Source organism: Lampris incognitus, chromosome 9 (genome assembly GCF_029633865.1).
Source record: "Lampris incognitus isolate fLamInc1 chromosome 9, fLamInc1.hap2, whole genome shotgun sequence".
Classification (NCBI taxonomy): Eukaryota; Metazoa; Chordata; class Actinopteri; order Lampriformes; family Lampridae; genus Lampris; species Lampris incognitus.
Window position 1 is genome coordinate 34,123,119 of NC_079219.1, and position 18,186 is coordinate 34,141,304.

Below are 18,186 nucleotides of genomic sequence, written 5' to 3' on the forward strand. Positions count from 1 at the left end.
ATCTTTACAAATACTCTGGAGAATGGTCGACCGTCTGTTTTCAAACCATGTCCCAGCCTCTACAACAGTGTTTCTCAACCCAGTCCTCAAGGAACCCCTATACTGCAGATTTTCATTGTAACCCTGCATAGGTAGCCCTGCTTGTACTTACTCAACCAATCATCTCACAGCACTTAATTATGCAAGGTGTGCAACATCTGACAAAATTCATTGCTGATTGGTTGAATAACTACAAACAGGTACCTATTCAGAGTTGCAAAGAAAATATGCAGGATAGGGGTTCCTTGAGGACTGGGTTGAGAAACACTGCTCTACAATGTGTAAGAGAAATTCAATAAAGCAACATGACAGGTTTCAACACAAGTGTTCACATGGAGAAGTGACCTGAAGAGGAAAAGGGAGACCATGTTGGATGCGATATGTTCAAGAGGACAAAGGATGATGACAAGTTAGCTCCTTGTGTTGAAGATGCCATCTTCCTCAATATCATGGAGAAGAGTGTCTATAAGAATGAGAGAACAACTGGGTAGCTCCTCTTCTCTTCAAACCACAAATATGCCGTTTGCCCAACAACAAAGCTCAGACACTGCAGTGCTTTGGGTCATTACAATGCTCTTTCAGTGGAAAGCCTGAAATGAAATATAATTTCTTTGGGTTCATGGAGAAGATTCTAGAGAAACACCATGCAGAGGTAGCCCCTGTCCTAGAGAAAGATGAATAATGTTGGTATTTACCCCTTTTTGGGGTTTACCATCTCAGAAAACCGGGCCAAATCAGGATTGTCTTCGACTCAAGCTATCAGTATGCTGGAGTCTCTCTTAATGACGTCCTCTTAACCAGCCCTGACCTAAACAACAGCCTCCTTGGAGTACTCCTCCATTTCAGGAAAGAAGCTGTTGCTATTACTGCAGATGTACAGCAGATGTTCCACTGCTTTCTTGTTCACTCTGAAGACAGAAACTTTCTTTGCTTCTTCTGGTACAAAGATAATGACTCTAATAAGGAAATTATAGAGTACAGAATGAAGGTCCACATCTTCCGCAGTAGCTCCTCACCGGTTGTGGCAATTTACAGTCTCAAACGGGCAGCACGAGAAGGAGAGTCACAGTATGGAACAGCCACTCGGGATTATGTAGAAAGAGATTTCTATGTCGATGATGGGTGAAAGTCACTACCAACTGCAGTGACTGCCACTGATCTCCTGCAAAGGACGCAAAGGATGTTAACTTGTTCTAGCACAAGGCTGCCTAAAATTGCCTCAAACAGTGAAGAAGTGATGAGAGCGCTTCCTCTTGAGGATCGTGCTGGTGATCTCAAGGACTTGGATCTTGGTGTTGACTCTACCTATGCAGCGTAGTCTTGGGATCAGCTGGGACCTTAAGAGTGACACATCCACAATCCAAGTGTCCAGTGAGATAAAACCATTCACGCGTCGCCAAATCCTAGCAACAGTGAATTGTTTGTACGACCCCCTTGGTTTTGCAGCACCGGTCGTCATACAAGGGAAGGCCCTGCTTCGAGACCTCACAGCTGACTCGTGTGATTGGGGCATACCTTTGCCTCGAGAGAAAGTGGAACAGTGGGAACAATGGAGAGATTCTCTTAAAGAACTCCAACTCCTTCAAATCTCTAGACCCTATGTTCAAGCTTCTCTACTGACTGTACAACGCAGAGAGCTTTGTGTCTTCTCTGATGTCTCCGTGAAGGCCATAGCTGCCGTTGCCTATCTGAGGGTCTTGGACATGAATGGAAACTACCACTCAGGCTTTATCCTTGAGAAAGCAAGGCACCTTGCCAGATTACACTATTCCTCGGCTTGAACTCTGTGCAGCTGTGTTAACTGCGGATATTGCAGAGCTCATTACATCGGAAATTGACTTAAAATTAGACCTAGTGACTTTCTTCATGGACAGCAGGGTTATCCCTGGATATATCTACAATAAAAGGTGTAGATTCTATGTCTTCATGAACAACAGAGTCCAAAGAATAAGAAGATGCTCCCACCCTCAGCAGTGTCACTATGTATCTACTGAGCAGAATCCTGCAGGTCATGCGACAAGGTCTGTCCCAGCAGCTCATCTCAAGGATATTACATGGCTTACAGGTCCGACATTCTTGACGCGACCAAGGTGGATGTCTCCTAATACAGACACCTACAACCTTGTGGATTCAAATGACGATGTTGAGATTCGTCCTCAGGTGTCAACTCTCAGTACTGCCACTAGAGATGACTGTCTTAAGTCGCAGCACTTTGAGCACTTCTCTAGGTGAAAGTCAGTCTCTCACGCAATAACATGTCTTATACACATTGCTCGTCTCTTCAAGGGAGACAAATCTGAACATCTGAGACTCTGCAAAGGATGGCACCATTGTGAAAATGCTTACACTGTGGATGTGCTGACACAAGCCAAGAATGTCATAATCCGAGCTGTGCAGGAGGAAATCTACGCAAAGGAAATTCAGTGCATCAGAACCCACAAGGATGTACCAAGGGACAGTCCCCTTCATACACTGAACCCCATCTTAGATGAGAACAGCCTTCTGAGGGTAGGTGGGCACATATCTCAAGCTAAAATTAGATATGAGGAGAATGATCCTATCATAGTTCCAGGACGACACCACATCAAGACTCTGTTGGTAAGGCACTATCACGAGCAATCACAACATCAGGGGTGACTCTTCACCAAGGGTGCTGTCCGTACAGCAGGTTTTTGGGTAGTGGGTGCCAAGAGATGTGTGTGTTTCGTTATCTACAAATGCATTACTTGCCGCAGGCTCTGTGGAAGCTTTCAGGTGCAGAAAATGGCCGATCTGCAAACAAGACAGACTCGGTATTGACCCCCCATTCTCCTATGTTTGCATTGACGTATTTGGGACCTGGACAGTCTACACCCACAGGACCAGAGGTGGCCACGCTAACAACAAGAGATGGGCCGTCTTATTTACTTGTCTGGGCATCCGAGTTATTCATGTGGAAATCACTTGAGTCCATCAATGCTTCTTGTTTCATATTTGTCCTGAGGCGTTTTATAGCCATCCGTGGGTCAATCAAGCAGATACGGTCGGACAGGGGAACCAACTTCATTGGAGCCTGTCGTCAACTTAATATGCTTTCTAACCTTGACAAGACCAAAGTGAAGAGATTTCTGACAGATCAATGATGTGTTTGGACTTTCATTCCACCCCATGCATCACATATGGGGGGAGCATGGGAACGCATGATCGGAATCACCCGGAAAATCTTGGATTCCATGATCTTTCAGTTGGGATCTTCTAGGCTTACATGAGGTCCTTTCTACTTTGATGGCTGAGGTGACAGCTATTGTGAATTCATGACCTCTGGTCCCAGTGTCCACAGATCCGGAAGAGCCTTTCATACTTACCCCCATGACACTACTCACTCAAAAAGCAGGTCGTCCTCCTACGCTTCCTGGTGAATTTGACAACAACAACCTCTATAAGTGTCAGTGGAAAGTCTGGCCAGCACCTTTTGGGACTGCTGGTGGAAACAGTATGTGTCTACGCTTCAACCAAGATCGAGGTGGCAGTCTGACAGGCAGAACATTACAGAAGGGAGCATAGTCCTCATGAAAGGCTGTAAGACTAGATATATCTGAAATAGTCTATACCAACCTTGAAATCCTTTTTTGACTCACTAGACTCAGTTATATTGTCCTACATATGGAATGGCAAGTGCCCGCGACTACATAAAGTCCATCCTCAAAAATCTAAAAGTGACGGTGGCATGGCACTGCCGGATTTTTGCTTTTATTACTGGGCGGCTAATATAGTATGCTGTCTTACGTTATGGTCACACTTTCATGACCAAGCTAACTGTCCATCATAGGTGGAAATGGGAGTGGAATTCTGTCAAAAACCTTTCCATTTCAGCACTGCTTGGATCCTCACTCCTTCTCCCCCAAATAAATCAATTGATAATCTGGTTATCTGGCACATCGTCAGAGCATGGGCTTAGTTCAGAAAACACTTTGGTTTTCATAGTTTTTCTCTCTCAAGTCCTATTCTATCTAACCATCTTTTCCAACATTCTTTATTTGATTCTACATTTCAAAAATGGCAGAGAAGGGGCATTGAGCACTTTAAAGACCTTTTTATCAAAAACAGTTTTGTGTCATTTGAACAACTTTCTGAAAAGTTCAACCTACCTATTTTTCAGGTACTGCAAACCAGACATTTTCTCCATTTTTAGATATCAAATTTCCCTGGGGCACCTGATACAAACACCACTGATGTGTTTCTTTGTTTACACCCATCGCGCAAAGGGTTAACATCAGCTATTTATGACAAGCTGGTAGGGATAAGACATACCATTCTCAACAAAATTAAAACTGCCTGAGAGCAGGATTTATATCTGTCGAACGGTATATGGGATTCAATCTTCAAACTGGTTAATTCGACATCCCTCTGTGCCTGTCACTGTCTGTTACAGTTTAACCTAGTGCACAGGGCCCATGTGTCAGAAGCCAAACTATCTCGTATTTACTCAGATAAGAATCCCTGCTGTGACACATGTAGAGGAGGTTAGGCTTCTCTTATCCATATATTCTGGACATGTCATAGCCTGGAAAAATACTGAAAGAACGTTTTCCAAACGTTATCTCTAATTCTCAATTTTGACCTAGACTCCAACCCTCTGGACACCCTCTTTGGCACACTGGAGAAGATGACGTGAGCCTGATTCCAATCAAATGCAACACACTGTCCTTCACCTCTTTTGACCAGACTTCCAGTATTACTAGGATGGGGGAACGCTGCTCCACCCACCCACGCCCAGTGGGTGAGGGATATTATGTCCTGTCTAAACCTCAAAAAGACCTGCTACTCAGTTTGTAACTCAAATAAAAAGTTCCAACAGGTGTGGCGACCTTTCCTGAAATATTTTCAGAACCTTCATTCATACTAAAGACTTATTCTTTTACTTTCTTTTGTTTTCTTTTGTCTCTCTGTTGATTTTTGTCAGTAATATAAGCTGTATGTTTATCAATTTCTAACCCCCCCTCGCTTCTTCTATTATTTACTTATTTATTTTTCTTTCTTTCTTTTTGAATATAAAACCTGACTTCCAGCACCTTCCCGTATTACTCCAGGGATGAACAGCCCTTCTTTATATGGAATCCCGGGATGGGGCTAGTGGGGGTGGGGGTGACTGGGACAAGATTTCTATATGTGCTCCTCTATCATAGACGCGCTTGGTAAATGTGATTTATATGTTGTGCATTCTACAAATGTTCTGTGTATATTTTGTTTGCTTGTTTAAAATTCAATAAATTAAATTCTTGAAAAAAAAACGTTCAGTTCTCACTCAACCAAACCTACTTGATGATCATGTCTTCTCTACATTAAAGTGGAAGAACAATCTAGCAGACAGATTGCAGATAAGAGTACAGCACAGAGATTAAGTCATTTGTCTGCAACATAGTCAAATGAAAGACAGTGATGCTTGTGTAAAATCAATTACATTTTAAGTTCTGCTTCATGTCTGGTTTAAATTATGAAAGGCTACAATATGAATTGCTATATGTGTGGGCTGGACCTGAATCTGCACCCTGTAGTATTCCCAAGTTGTATCTGAAACTTACTTGATGGCCTCGCACATATCCAGGCCCATCTTGACACAGTTCTTAGCATGGTTGGGCAATGACTCGGGCAGACCGGACACACAATAGTAACAATCCCCAAGGATTTTTATTCGCATACATTCATTTTCCTGCAAAGAGATTGCAGGAAACACCAGGCATCAATAAAAGTTAGTACTGCCATACAAGAAATGTAAATTCAGTTGCTGTACAAAACAATACAATCTGTTCACAGTCTTTAAACAAGCTTCCACTCACAGAGGGTTTACTAATGAATTGGAAAATTAGCTCAGTCAACTCGTCTTAATAGATTTTTTGATATTTATCACATTCATCACAGAACCCAATCATTTATCAATAATGTTATGTGCAATTATGGCAAGCAGCACTGTATTAGGATGTGTAATTTAATAACTAGAGCCTGAATGAAAGGAAACGTTTACCTTGGCAATTTGATCGAATTTGCCAAACAGCTCATTCAGCATGTGCACTAGCTCTCCAGGTGAGCAGTCACTGGCCAGTCGCGTGAATCCTACTATATCAGCATACAGTATACTAGAGATGGATGAAAAAGGACAATGTGAGATAAAATAAGATTAGATATGCATTCCTCCAATTATAAGATTTTAATGATGAAACCACCTTAACCATACTATTAAAATGTATTATACGGAGAAAGACAACAGTTGAATGCACAACAAACTCCCCACCCAGGGTACTCTGAAAAAAAAAAATGTTGAAATAACAAAATATGGGTGTATTGCAGTGGCATGTGTACAACTCCGATGTATATACAGATAGAGAGAGAGAGAGAGAATAAAATGAATAACAATTTAAAAATAATAATTTTAAAAGAGAGAGAATTAAAATAAATAATTTAATAATAATACTTTACAAAGAGAGAGAAATTAAAATAAACAATACTTTGATAATAATAATAAATTTTTAAAAGAGAGAATAAAAATAAATACATATATAATAATTTTTAAAAGCGCGCTAGAGAGAGAGAGAGAGAGAGAGAGAGAGAGAGCGAGAGAGAGAGAGCGCGAGAGAGAGAGAGCGAGCAAGAGAGCACATTAATGCCAATAACAGAACTACCGATAACCAGATAAAATGTTCTTGACTTCTTTTTATTCCTAATTTTTAGAATAGACTGTTGGTCTGTGTCTGTCATTCAGCTTCTTTTGTCAATATACTACTAAAGTCATTCAGTAGGTTTATCTGATAAATGTTATGGTGTTTCACTTAATTTGATAGTGTAGAGTGGACAGTGTCAGAAATTATGGGAGAGAAGAGATGTTCAACTGAACTTGCAATCCAGACTTTTAACCAGGGTCACTGCCTTTACTGTTCATTATTTTCACTTTAGCTGCTGAGCAGAAAAAAATATTTCAAGGTCTTTTGTAAATGAACCAGGTTTTATTTAGCTCGTTTGGTCACATAAGGCTGGATACAGTAAGTGAGAGATACCTGACATTGGTGTGTCTTTGGACATAGAGGTTGTGAAAGTTGTTTGTGTTCTCAATCTGGCCAAAATTTGGACCCTGCAGTCTCTGGATGATCTCAGCCTTCATCACACGAGCAATGTGAGCTGGCAGCAGGGACAACAGCAGACGCTCCTAACACAGGGTTTCAAAAATGGGGTAGGAAGGGAAAAGGCAAGAAGAAGAAGAAGTGGAAGCTGAAGAACAAAACCATAAGGATTTTTTTTATTATTATTATTTTGCAAACACAACAGGTTTGTTACAAAGCTGGGAAGAATGGTCTATAAAACATTATGTGCATGTTATGTGTAAGCACTTAAAATAATGATTGAATTCAGACTACATTCAAATTCTATGTTTCACTAAAAACACACTTGCTCAAATATAGCTTGCTTAAATGTCGTATCTTGACCGTCTATGTCAGTATAATCACATTTGAAGAGAAGTACTCAAATCCTGGCTATTCAGTTTAAAAAGCATTTTAAAGCAATGTTTTGGAAAGGGCAGTCGGAAAATATTTGATGTCCTATTGAACAAAGCAATTTATTTATTTATTTATCTATTAATATTACAGCATGTTGTGCCCTGAGGGCTCAACAGAATGCAGTTTTAATGCACGTTTTCTCTAAGAAGACCCTCTTTTTGTGTTTGCTTTTTGTGTTTGCTCAGTTAACCAGTGAGCTTCATCAAACTTTAATAAAACTGATAAACTGGGGTGTGAACAAGGATCCTCAGCGGTCACTTAATTTGTGTTAATTATTCTGAGAGGATGTCCTTGCACAGAATCGGCATGTGTACAGTGGCTCAGTGTGTCCCAGTGTTACGATCTGACATTTCAGTAATTGTATGTCATCTAGCAGTTACAGCTTATATGCACAGTGCCAGTAAAATGTTTGGACACACCTACACATAGTAGGGTTTTTCTTGATTTTTACAAAATTTCACTGAAGTACTAAATGAAACAACGTGTTTCACATTTCACAATGTGCGTTTTTTTTTCATTTAAACATTTTTTTCTCCCCCTTTTTCTCTTCAATTGTATCCAGCCAATTATCCCAATCTTCCCAGCTGTCCCAGCCACTGCTCCATCCCCTCTAACGATCCAGGGAGGGCTGCAGACTACCTACCACATGCCTACTCCGATACTTGAGGAGTCGCCTGCCGCTTCTTTTCACCTGACAGTGAGGAGTTTCGCCAGGGGGGCGTAGTGTGTGGGAGGATCATGTTATTCCCCCCAGTTCCCCCTCCCCCCCAAACAGGCGTCCCGACTGAGGGGCGCCTGCAATATTTCAGTTTTTTATTTTTCATAAATTTGCAAAAATTTCTACATAAGCTTTTTCACTTTGTCATTATGGGGTATTGTGTGTAGATTGATGAGAAAAAATGGAATTTAATCCATTTTGGAATAAGGCTGTAACATAACAAAATGTGGGGAAAGTGAAGGGGTGTGAATACTTTCCGGATGCCCTTCACTTTCCCCACATTTTGTTATGTTACAACCTTATAACAAAATGGATTAAATTCCTTTTTTTCTCATCAATCGACACTTAATACCCCATAATGACAAAGTGAAAACGGTTTTGTAGAAATGTTTGCAAATTTATTAAAAATAAAAAACTGAAATATTGCATGTACATAAGTATTCACACCCTTTGCTATGACACTCAAAATTGAGCTCAGGTTCATCCTGTTTCCACTGATCATCCTTGAGATGTTTCTACATCTTGATTGGGGTCAACCTGTAGTAAATTCAACTGATTGGACATGATTTGGAAAGGCACACACCTGTCTATATAAGGTCCCACTGTTGACAGTGCATGACAGAGCAGAAACCAAGCCATGAAGTCAAAGGAATTGTCTGTGCACTTCTGAGACAGGATTGTATCGAGGCACAGATCTGGGGAAGGGTACAAAAAAATTTCTACAGCTTTGAAGGTCCGAAGAGCACAGTGGTCTCCATCATTCGTAAATGGGAGAAGTTTGGATCCACCAGGACTCTTCCTAGAGCTGGCCGCCCAGCCAAACTGAGCAATCGGGGAGAAGGGCCTTGGTCAGGGAGGTGACCAAGAACCCAATGGTCACTCTGACAGAGCTCCAGCGTTCCTCTGTGGAGATGGGAGAACCTTCCAGAAGGACAACCATCTCTGCAGCACTCCACCAATCAGGCCTTTATAGTAGAGTGGCCAGACGGAAGCCTCTGCTCAGTAAAAGGCACATGACAGCCCGCTTGGAGTTTGCCAGAAAGCCCCTAAAGGACTCTCAGACCATGAGAAACAAGATTCTCTAGTCTGATGAAACCAAGATTGCACTCTTTGGCCTGAATGCCAAACGTCACGTCTGGAGGAAACCAGGCACCTCTCATCACCTTGCTAATACCATCCCTACAGTGAAGCATGGTGGTGGCAGCATCATGCTGTGGGGATGTTTTCAGCGGCAGGAACTGGGAGACTAGTCAGGATAGAGGAAAAGATGAATGGAGCAAAGTACAGAGAGATCCTTGATGAAAACCTGCTCCAGAGTGCTCAGGACCTCAGACTGGGGCGAAGGTTTACCTTTCAACATGACAATGACCCTAAGCACACAGCCAAGACAATGAAGGAGTGGCTTCAGGACAAGTCTGTGAATGTCCTTGAGTGGCCCAGCCAGAGCCCAGACTTGAACCCCATTGAACATCTCTGGAAAGACCTGAAAATAGCTGTGGAGCGACGCTCCCCATCTAACCTTACAGAGCTCGAGAGGATCTGCAGAGGAGATGAATGGGAGAAATACCCCAAATACAGGCGTGCCAAGCTTGTAGCCTCATACCCAAGAAGACTTGAGGCTGTAATCGCTGCCAAGGGTGCCTCAACCAAGTACTGAGTAAAGGGTGTGAATACTTATGTACATGCAATATTTCAGTTTTTTATTTTTAAAAATTTGCAAAAATTTCTACAAAACCTTTTTCACTTTGTCATTATGGAGTATTGTATGTAGATTGATGAGAAAAAAAAGGAATTTAATCCATTTTGGAATAAGGCTGTAACATAACAAAATGTGGGGAAAGTGAAGAGGTGTGAATACTTTACGGATGCACTGTATATATATAACTTGTAAATGTTAAACACGTTGTCATTGTGTATGCACTGTCATGTATCTTGCTTTCCTGGCAAGACCCAACATAATCAGATTAGCTCTGCTGTGTAATTATCTCTGCTCTTTCCTTGTAGAGATCAACTTTTTTCACTATAGGGACTGAGTCTACTGAGGATTTGTGTCAGGCATTGCCTTTTATAGACTGCAGTAATTATTCAAATATGAGCTTAATGACCTTTAGAAGTGTGATGATTACATGTGCTTCATCCTCCAGAGTAAACACAGTTTTGCATCCTATGGCCGCTGTAAGATTCCTGATTTAATTTCCTTATGTTATGTGTTATTATTTTAAACTCTTGACCTCATTTTGAGTGATAAGTTCCAGACAATCTGAGTCCCCAGAGTTGGTTTCCACTATCACTATTGTTCTTATCAACTCATGATGTTTTTCTTATAGTAATTATTTTTTATTTTTTTTTAGCTGTCTTTCCTTGTGTTTTGTAGGATGTATTTGTAGGAATTTTCCTTGATGTCCAACAACTAAATCATAAGTGAAATAACTGGAGTCAGACAGACATGTCTGAGTGCGTCCGGGTAGCGTAGCGGTCTATTCCGTTGTCTACCAACACCGGGATCACCGGTTCGAATATCCATTTTCCCTCCGGCTTGCTTGGGCATCCCTACAGACACAATTGGCCGTGTGTGTGAGTGGGAAGCTGGCTGTGGGTGTGTGTCCTGGTCGCTGCACTAGCGCCTCCTCTGGTCGATTGGGGTGCATGTTCGGGGGGGGGTGGGGACTGGGGGGAATAGTGTGATCCTCCCGCACACTATGTCCCCCTGGTGAAACTCATCACTGTCAGGTGAAAAGAAGTGGCTGGCGACTCCACATGTATTGGAGGAGGCATGTGGAAGTCTGCAGCCCTCCCCGGAATGGCAGAGGGGGTGGAGCAGCGACCGGGACAGCTCGGAAGAGTAGGGTAATTAGCCGAATACAATTGGGGAGGAAAAAAAAAAAGGGGGGGGGATCCAAAAAAAAAAAAAACAAAGAAAAAAAGACAGACATGCTTGACTAATATATTTACTCAATCAATCAATCAATCAATCAATCAATCAATCAATCAAGTTGCATTTTATATAGTGTCTGTGAATGTTCTCATTCATCCAGGTCATGGTTATCCAAAGGAGTTGAATCAAGTGCAACTGGACTTGGTCTATATCCGTCAAGACGTTTCGCCTCTCATCCAAGAGGCTTCCTCAGTTCGTGCCTTTCTGACTAGACTAGTTTGGTCTAGCCAGCTTGGTCCATTTTATAAAGTGCTTTTCTAGCTGCAACAGCCACTCAAAGCGCTTTACATTTCTAGACAAATCTCAATTTCATTGAGATTTTATTTGCGTACACACAAGACTGCATAAAATTCAGATAATTAAAAAAAAAAGAGATGTGCCTGAAAGGTCAAGAAGCCACGTGCTTATACAATGGATCTCCCCTCAACTTAAGGAGAGAAAAAATGTCTCCAAAGAGTACATTTTTGTCACCCAACTTGTGTGAATATACACTCACCGGCCACTTTATTAGGCACACCTGTCCAACTGCTCGTTGACGCAAATTTCTAATCAGCCAATCACATGGCAGCAACTCAATGCATTTAGGCATGTAGACATGGTCAAGACGATCTGCTGCAGTTCAAACCGAGCATCAGAATGGGGAAGAAAGGTGATTTAAGTGACTTTGAATGTGGCATGGTTGTTGGTGCCAGACGGGCTGGTCTGAGCATTTCAGAAACTGCTGATCTACTGGGATTTTCACGCACAACCATCTCTAGGGTTTACAGAGAATGGCCCGAAAAAGAGAAAATATCCAGTGAGCGGCAGTTCTGTGGGCGAAAATGCCTTGTTGATGCCAGAGGTCAGAGGAGAATGGCCAGACTGGTTCGAGCTGATAGAAAGGCAGCAGTAACTCAAATAACCAGGCACTCAGTGCACTTATTTTACAGTATATACTGTTTGCTAGGGGCTTTTATCTCAAGTGCCTTGCAGTATTGAGAGTGCATTTATTTTCATGTGGACAGTGCAAGAGGGAATACAACCAAATAAGTCATAAAGTGAAACACCTTGACATTGCTCATGCCAAGCTCTGCAACTGAGGTATAAGGCCAGTAGAATCTTTGCACACAGGACTGTCTGTGTCCCAGTGAAAGCAAAGGGAGCCTTTATTCCATTAGGGTTCGGTCGTTGTCCTCAAGGATCAATGGTTCAGGAACTCTGTCACATTGGTTTAATTAAGCATTTTTTCCAAACGCATTTTCTCCAAGGAGCCGTCTTTTCTCAGCTTGAAGGAAGGGGGCCTGGGGGGGGGGGTATTAGCAAAACTACATTTGCAAGTAGGAACACAGAATAAACCTGTCTTTAAAGAGAGGGAGCAGTTTTAATCCAGGCCAGTAAACGAAATAGAAGTTGTGAGGGGAATAAAGGGCTCATCTGTCATTCAGTGACTGGTAATGGAATAACTGGCAGTGTAAAACCTTTTTTTTTGTGGTGCTCATTATGCTGAATCACAGCAAGTCAACCTGACCCCATGTATTAGCCAATTAACATCCACTCAGCAGTTGGAACTGGAGCTGGAGCCTTGCAACACGATGATGGCCACCCCCCCTCCCCTATTTCATTTACTGGAGGTTAACTCTTTGAAATTAAATCAGGACTGAATCCAACTAAATATCAAAATGGTGAAAGTTTGAAACCCTTCCTGGTGTCGATCGATGCCCCTGGTCTGTCAGTCATTGAGCAGTACGACAAACATCAAAACTTTTGACGTATCAAGACCTTTCCTTTTACATGAAAGAATTACTTTAGTGCTACTGTGTGCTTTTAAATAATTCTTCACAGTGCACCAACTTCTATGCTGTACAAAACTTTCGCACAATATATCTTGGCATTGTTAATTAAACTTTAAACAGCCTACCTAGTGGATGGTTTTAGTGAAGCTCCTCCTCAGTAAATTTTCAAATAATGTATCAGTTTTTTGTCTTCTTCTCTTAGAGTACTTACATCAGAGGGTACGTTCCCTTCCGTTTACATCAACAGTGATTATATGTATAAAATAATACCCTCCCTCCCCCTTTTGTGTCTTGACATCTGTAGCTTCTCTTTCCTCCTGTGGTCAGCTTATTATTCCAGCTGGGTATCTGATGACTGGTAGGGCATACATATTTATGACTTGGATCTTATCCTATTCCTGGTGATGATGGATGCATGGCTCAGGTCCTTGGCTGTTCCGGTGGCATCTGGACACTGCTTGGCATCCTCCTCATCATAGTCTTCATATATCTTATAATTCCATTATAATTCTGTTATCCTCTTTCAATGCTGTATTCTGTAAATTGTGTACACACAAAGTCCATTGCACATCTGTCGGTCTTGGGAGAGAGATCCCTCCTCTGTTGCTCTTCCCGAGGTTTCTTCCTGGTTTTTTTTCTCCGTTTAAGTTTTTTTTTTTTTTAAGAGTTGTTCCTTATCTGATGTGAGGATCTAAGGGACAGTATGTTGTATTGCTGTGAAGCCAGCTGAGGCAAATTTGTATTTTGTGATAATGGGCTGTACAAATAAAACTGACCTGACTTGTCTTGACTTAACATTGAGCTGGGTATGCAGGACCTGCCTTAATCTCTGGAGGTATTTGACTGTGGCTGACCTTGCTTTCGCTTTACTTCTTAAATAATATATAATTTAATGGAATTAAATACAATGTAACTTTTAAACTCTTTTTTTAAGTAATATACGTATTTATTGAATTTTGTTTGCAAATTACATCAAAACAAGTAATAGCACAGTGCAGCAAACATTTTCACCCTACCCCCCCCCCCATAACCCTGTCCCTATAACAAGTAATACAATTCAAAGCAGGGTTAAAGAAGATAATAAAGATAAAAATTCAATTAATAAAAATAATAAAATAAAATAATAATAACAATAATTTCTTTCACAGACTGATTAGAGGGTGTGGTTTTTTTCCAGTTGCTTTTACGCATATAAACAGTCAGATAGAGTTGTTCTACTCCCCCAGAGCTTGTTCTTGATTAAGCAAGTTACCAACATTAGTATTACGTCTTAGGAAGTACAGAAACAATCCCCAGATTTTATCAAAAACACTTTGTTTACGTCTAACAATATACATTATCTTTTCCATTGACATGTTTGAAGCCATTTCTTTAACCCACATACCAATTCTTGGTCCATCAACACTTTTCCAATTAAGAGCAATTACACGTTTTGCTTGTAATATACACATATCTATAAATCTGAACTCATTGCTATGTAAATGTGGAGTGGTAGGATATAAACCAAGAATAAAAAGCTTTGGACTCAATGGTAATTTCTTTGACAAAATTTGATCAATCATATCAACAACATCTTGTCAGAAGGTTTTCACTTCCACACATTCCCATATACAGTGAAACAGCGTCCCCCTTGCCTCACTACACTTAATACAGGTATCAGGAATATTGTCATTAAACTTGTGCAATTTAACAGGAGTTATATATGTACGCATCAGCCATTTATACTGTAGAAGCTTTAGGTTGCTGCTAACTATCTGTCTCTGGGCCTCTTTACATGCCTCACTCCATTCTTCTAAAGATATTTCCTCCTCTATATCTCCCTCCCATAATCTCAGTTTTGTCTCTGATGATTCATCAGATCCAGATACAAATAAGTCATACATAGTTGAAATTAAACCTTTATCATAACAGTGTTTTGTGACTGCAACTTCTAATATAGAAATGGTAGGAATGTCTAATGAATGGCTTTGACAGGATGATATAAAACTCCTTAGCTGAAGATATTTGAAAAAATGATTCCTTGGAATGTCATACTTGGTAGATATTTCCTCAAAGGACATGAATACTTCATCCTCCTCCCTGTACATGTCTTGCACTTTCCTTAACCCCTTTTCAGCCCATAATTTAAATCCCCTATCATTTTGCCCTGGTTTGAAATTGGCATTACCCCACATAGGACTGAAGCGTGACCGGGACATATTTATATTCAAATACTTACAAGCATCGAACCAAACATCAATCATATTCAATATTATAGGGTTGTCTGTATTTTTCTTCAGATATTTACGGTCTGCTGAATACAAATACAGGTGCAATGGTAAGCCTGGTTTAACAGAGCAGGCTTCCAGATCAATCCAAGCTGGGGGACTTCCAGATGAGAAATAAAACATAATCGACCTTAATTGTGCTGCCCAGTAATACCATTGGATATTTGGACATTTCAGGCCTCCTCGATCATATGGTAGATAAAGTAAAGATAGACGTAAACTAGGACGTTTATTTTGCCAAATAAAGTTGGTAAACAGTTTCTTGATTTTCGTGAACAAAGATGAAGGAGGGGGTAGGGGGATATTCTGGAACAAATAAAGAAATTTGGGAAGTATATTCATCTTTAGGATATTAATCCTGCCGATCATTGAAATAGGTAAGGATGTCCAACGCTCTATCGAAGCAATACTAGCGTCCAGGATGGGCTCATAATTTGACTGAGCAATCTTATTCACCTCAGGGACAATTTTTATTCCCAGATATGTAAATGTGTCTGTTGGGTTGAAGGTAGAAGCATAAACAAGACCATTCTTCCTCTCTGTTTCATTCAGTAACATTATAGATGATTTGGAGTAATTAACTTTATAACCAGATATTTTCCCAAATGATTCAATAAGGCTTAGGAGCGCTGGGATAGATTTATGCAGATTTTTAAGCATTAATATCACATCATCGGCGAAGAGTGCTACCCTGTGCTCCAGATGTCCCTCTCGAATTCCATAAATATCGCTGTGTGTTCTCACCGCTATAGCAAATGGTTCTATCGCTAGGATAAAAAGTAAAGGCGATAAAGGGCTCCCTTGAGGGCAACTTCTACAAATGTTAAAAGGTTTAGAAACCCTGTACAAAGCAATCTTACCCATTTGATAAATGTATCCCCAAGGCAAAATCGTGTTAACACTTCAAACAGATAAGGCCATTCAACACGGTCGAAGGCCTTCTCTGCATCAAGTGAAAGTAAGGCCGTGTCAGGCGCCTCCCTCTGACTGTATAAAATATTGAGCACTCGTCTAACGTTATGAAAAGCCTGTCTCCCTTGAATGAATCCATTCTGGTCTTCTCCCACTACTCTAGGTAGAAGATCCTCCAATCTTCTTGCAAGAATTTTACAGAGTATTTTTGTATCAGAATTTAGGAGACTAATTGGACGCATATTTTCACATTTTGTATTTGGTTTCCCCGGTTTTGGGAGTAAAGTGATTAGGGCGCCCCTCATAGATGTAGGGAGAAGACCATTCTCAAAGGATTCCTGAAACATCTCCAAGAGGGGTGGTATTAATTTGGTTTGACATTTTTTATAAATGTCTATAGGGATGCCATCTGGACCCGCTGATTTTCCAGCCTGCATACACCCAATTGCTTCTGCAATTTCCAATGCAGTTACATCTTGATCTAATACTCTACTTTCCTCTTCCGAAATTTTAGGAATATTAAGATTGTCTAGGAATTGTGTTTGCGTGTCCAGATTAGGAGAGCACTCAGAGCTGTATAATTTCCTGTAGAAGTCTCTAAAGGCTTCATTAATCTCTGTCGGGTCCACTATAGTTCTACCACTTGGGACTTCAATACAATTAATAGACCTTTCTGTTTGTTGTTGTTTAATGCGCCATGCTAGAAGTTTTCCGGGCTTTTCCCCCTGATCATAGTAGGACTGTTTGAGTCTCATTAAATCAGCAGCCGCTTTATTAGCTGCCAGTTCATTGTACTGTGCTCTAAGCAGTAGCAGTCTTGTATGAACATCTGTAGGTATATTTCTATTATTATATATTTCTGTTTCCAGTTTTTTAATTTCCTCATCTAATGTCTTCATTTCAAGTCGTGTAGCCTTTTTCTTGGAACTAGTGAAGGAAATGATTTGGCCCCTGATAAAGGCTTTGAAAGCCTCCCACCTTGTGCTAGCAGAAGTCTGGGACTTGTTACATTCAAAATACAGGTCAATCTGCTTATCTAAGAAATCTATGAATGTAGGATCCGCAAGCCACCCGGGTTGAAAACGCCATCTCGGGGGGTCGCACACTAAGTTATTATCTTCATAGGTCAAGGATACTGCAGCGTGGTCAGACAGAACTATACTACTATAATGACATTCATCTATTTTGGAGACAAGTAGCGCTGAAACCAAAAAGTAGTCTATGCGTGAGTGAGTTCTATGAGTACCGGAATAGCAGGAATATTCTACTGCGTTCGGTTTACCATGCCTCCAAACATCAAACAAATTTAATTCCTTCATAAAATGGTGTATCGTCTTTCTGGACTTACTGTGGGTATCATCTAAACCAGTTGACCTGTCTTTTGAAGGATCTAACGTACAGTTAAAGTCGCCAGCTATTATGTATTTCCCAGGATGATTTGAAGCAGTCAAAAACAGACTATTATAGAATTTAGAGTCATCTTCATTGGGGCCGTAAACATTTATCAAAGTTAAGGTTTCAGATAATAACCTACCCTGGACTATAATATACCTCCCTGCAGGGTCCTTAACTACATGCTGTACCCGTAATGGAACCGATTTATGAATTAGTATCATAACCCCTCTAGCATGAGTGGTGTAAGGAGCAGACAACACTTGACCCTGCCATCGTCTTGCTATTTTGGGAACGTCTTCATCCACCATGTGTGTTTCTTGTAAAAAAACGATTTTTGATTTCAAGGATTTTATCCTGCTCATTACCTGCTTCACTTTTGTGAGTTTGATCAAACCCCTACAATTCCACGAAGTAAATTTTACCTTGCAACTCTCTGACATTGATTCCGGTATGTTATATTAGGAACCGTAGTGAAGAAGTACTTTGACAAACCACACCCACTGATGAAAGAATAAATAATAAAATGAAACCACAAAAACCCACCCTCAACCCCATACGAACCTAAAGTCCATGAACTCTGGACATCCCCTCCCATCCCACGTTTAACTACCGCTAAAACGAG

The 18,186-nt window shown here is 40.8% G+C and overlaps 1 protein-coding gene across 1 annotated transcript in view; it reads right to left on the reverse strand.

The window, feature by feature from the left end:
* The window catches only part of adcy2a (adenylate cyclase 2a), a 223,558-nt gene that overhangs the window by 66,036 nt on the left and 139,336 nt on the right, over window positions 1–18,186 (reverse strand). The window contains exons 5-7 of the mRNA XM_056286380.1: window positions 7,068–7,216; window positions 6,041–6,152; window positions 5,601–5,728 (exon numbers count right to left, since the gene is read on the reverse strand). Of these exons, the coding sequence (XP_056142355.1) occupies window positions 5,601–5,728; window positions 6,041–6,152; window positions 7,068–7,216 (389 nt within the window). The remainder of the gene's footprint in view (window positions 1–5,600; window positions 5,729–6,040; window positions 6,153–7,067; window positions 7,217–18,186) is intronic.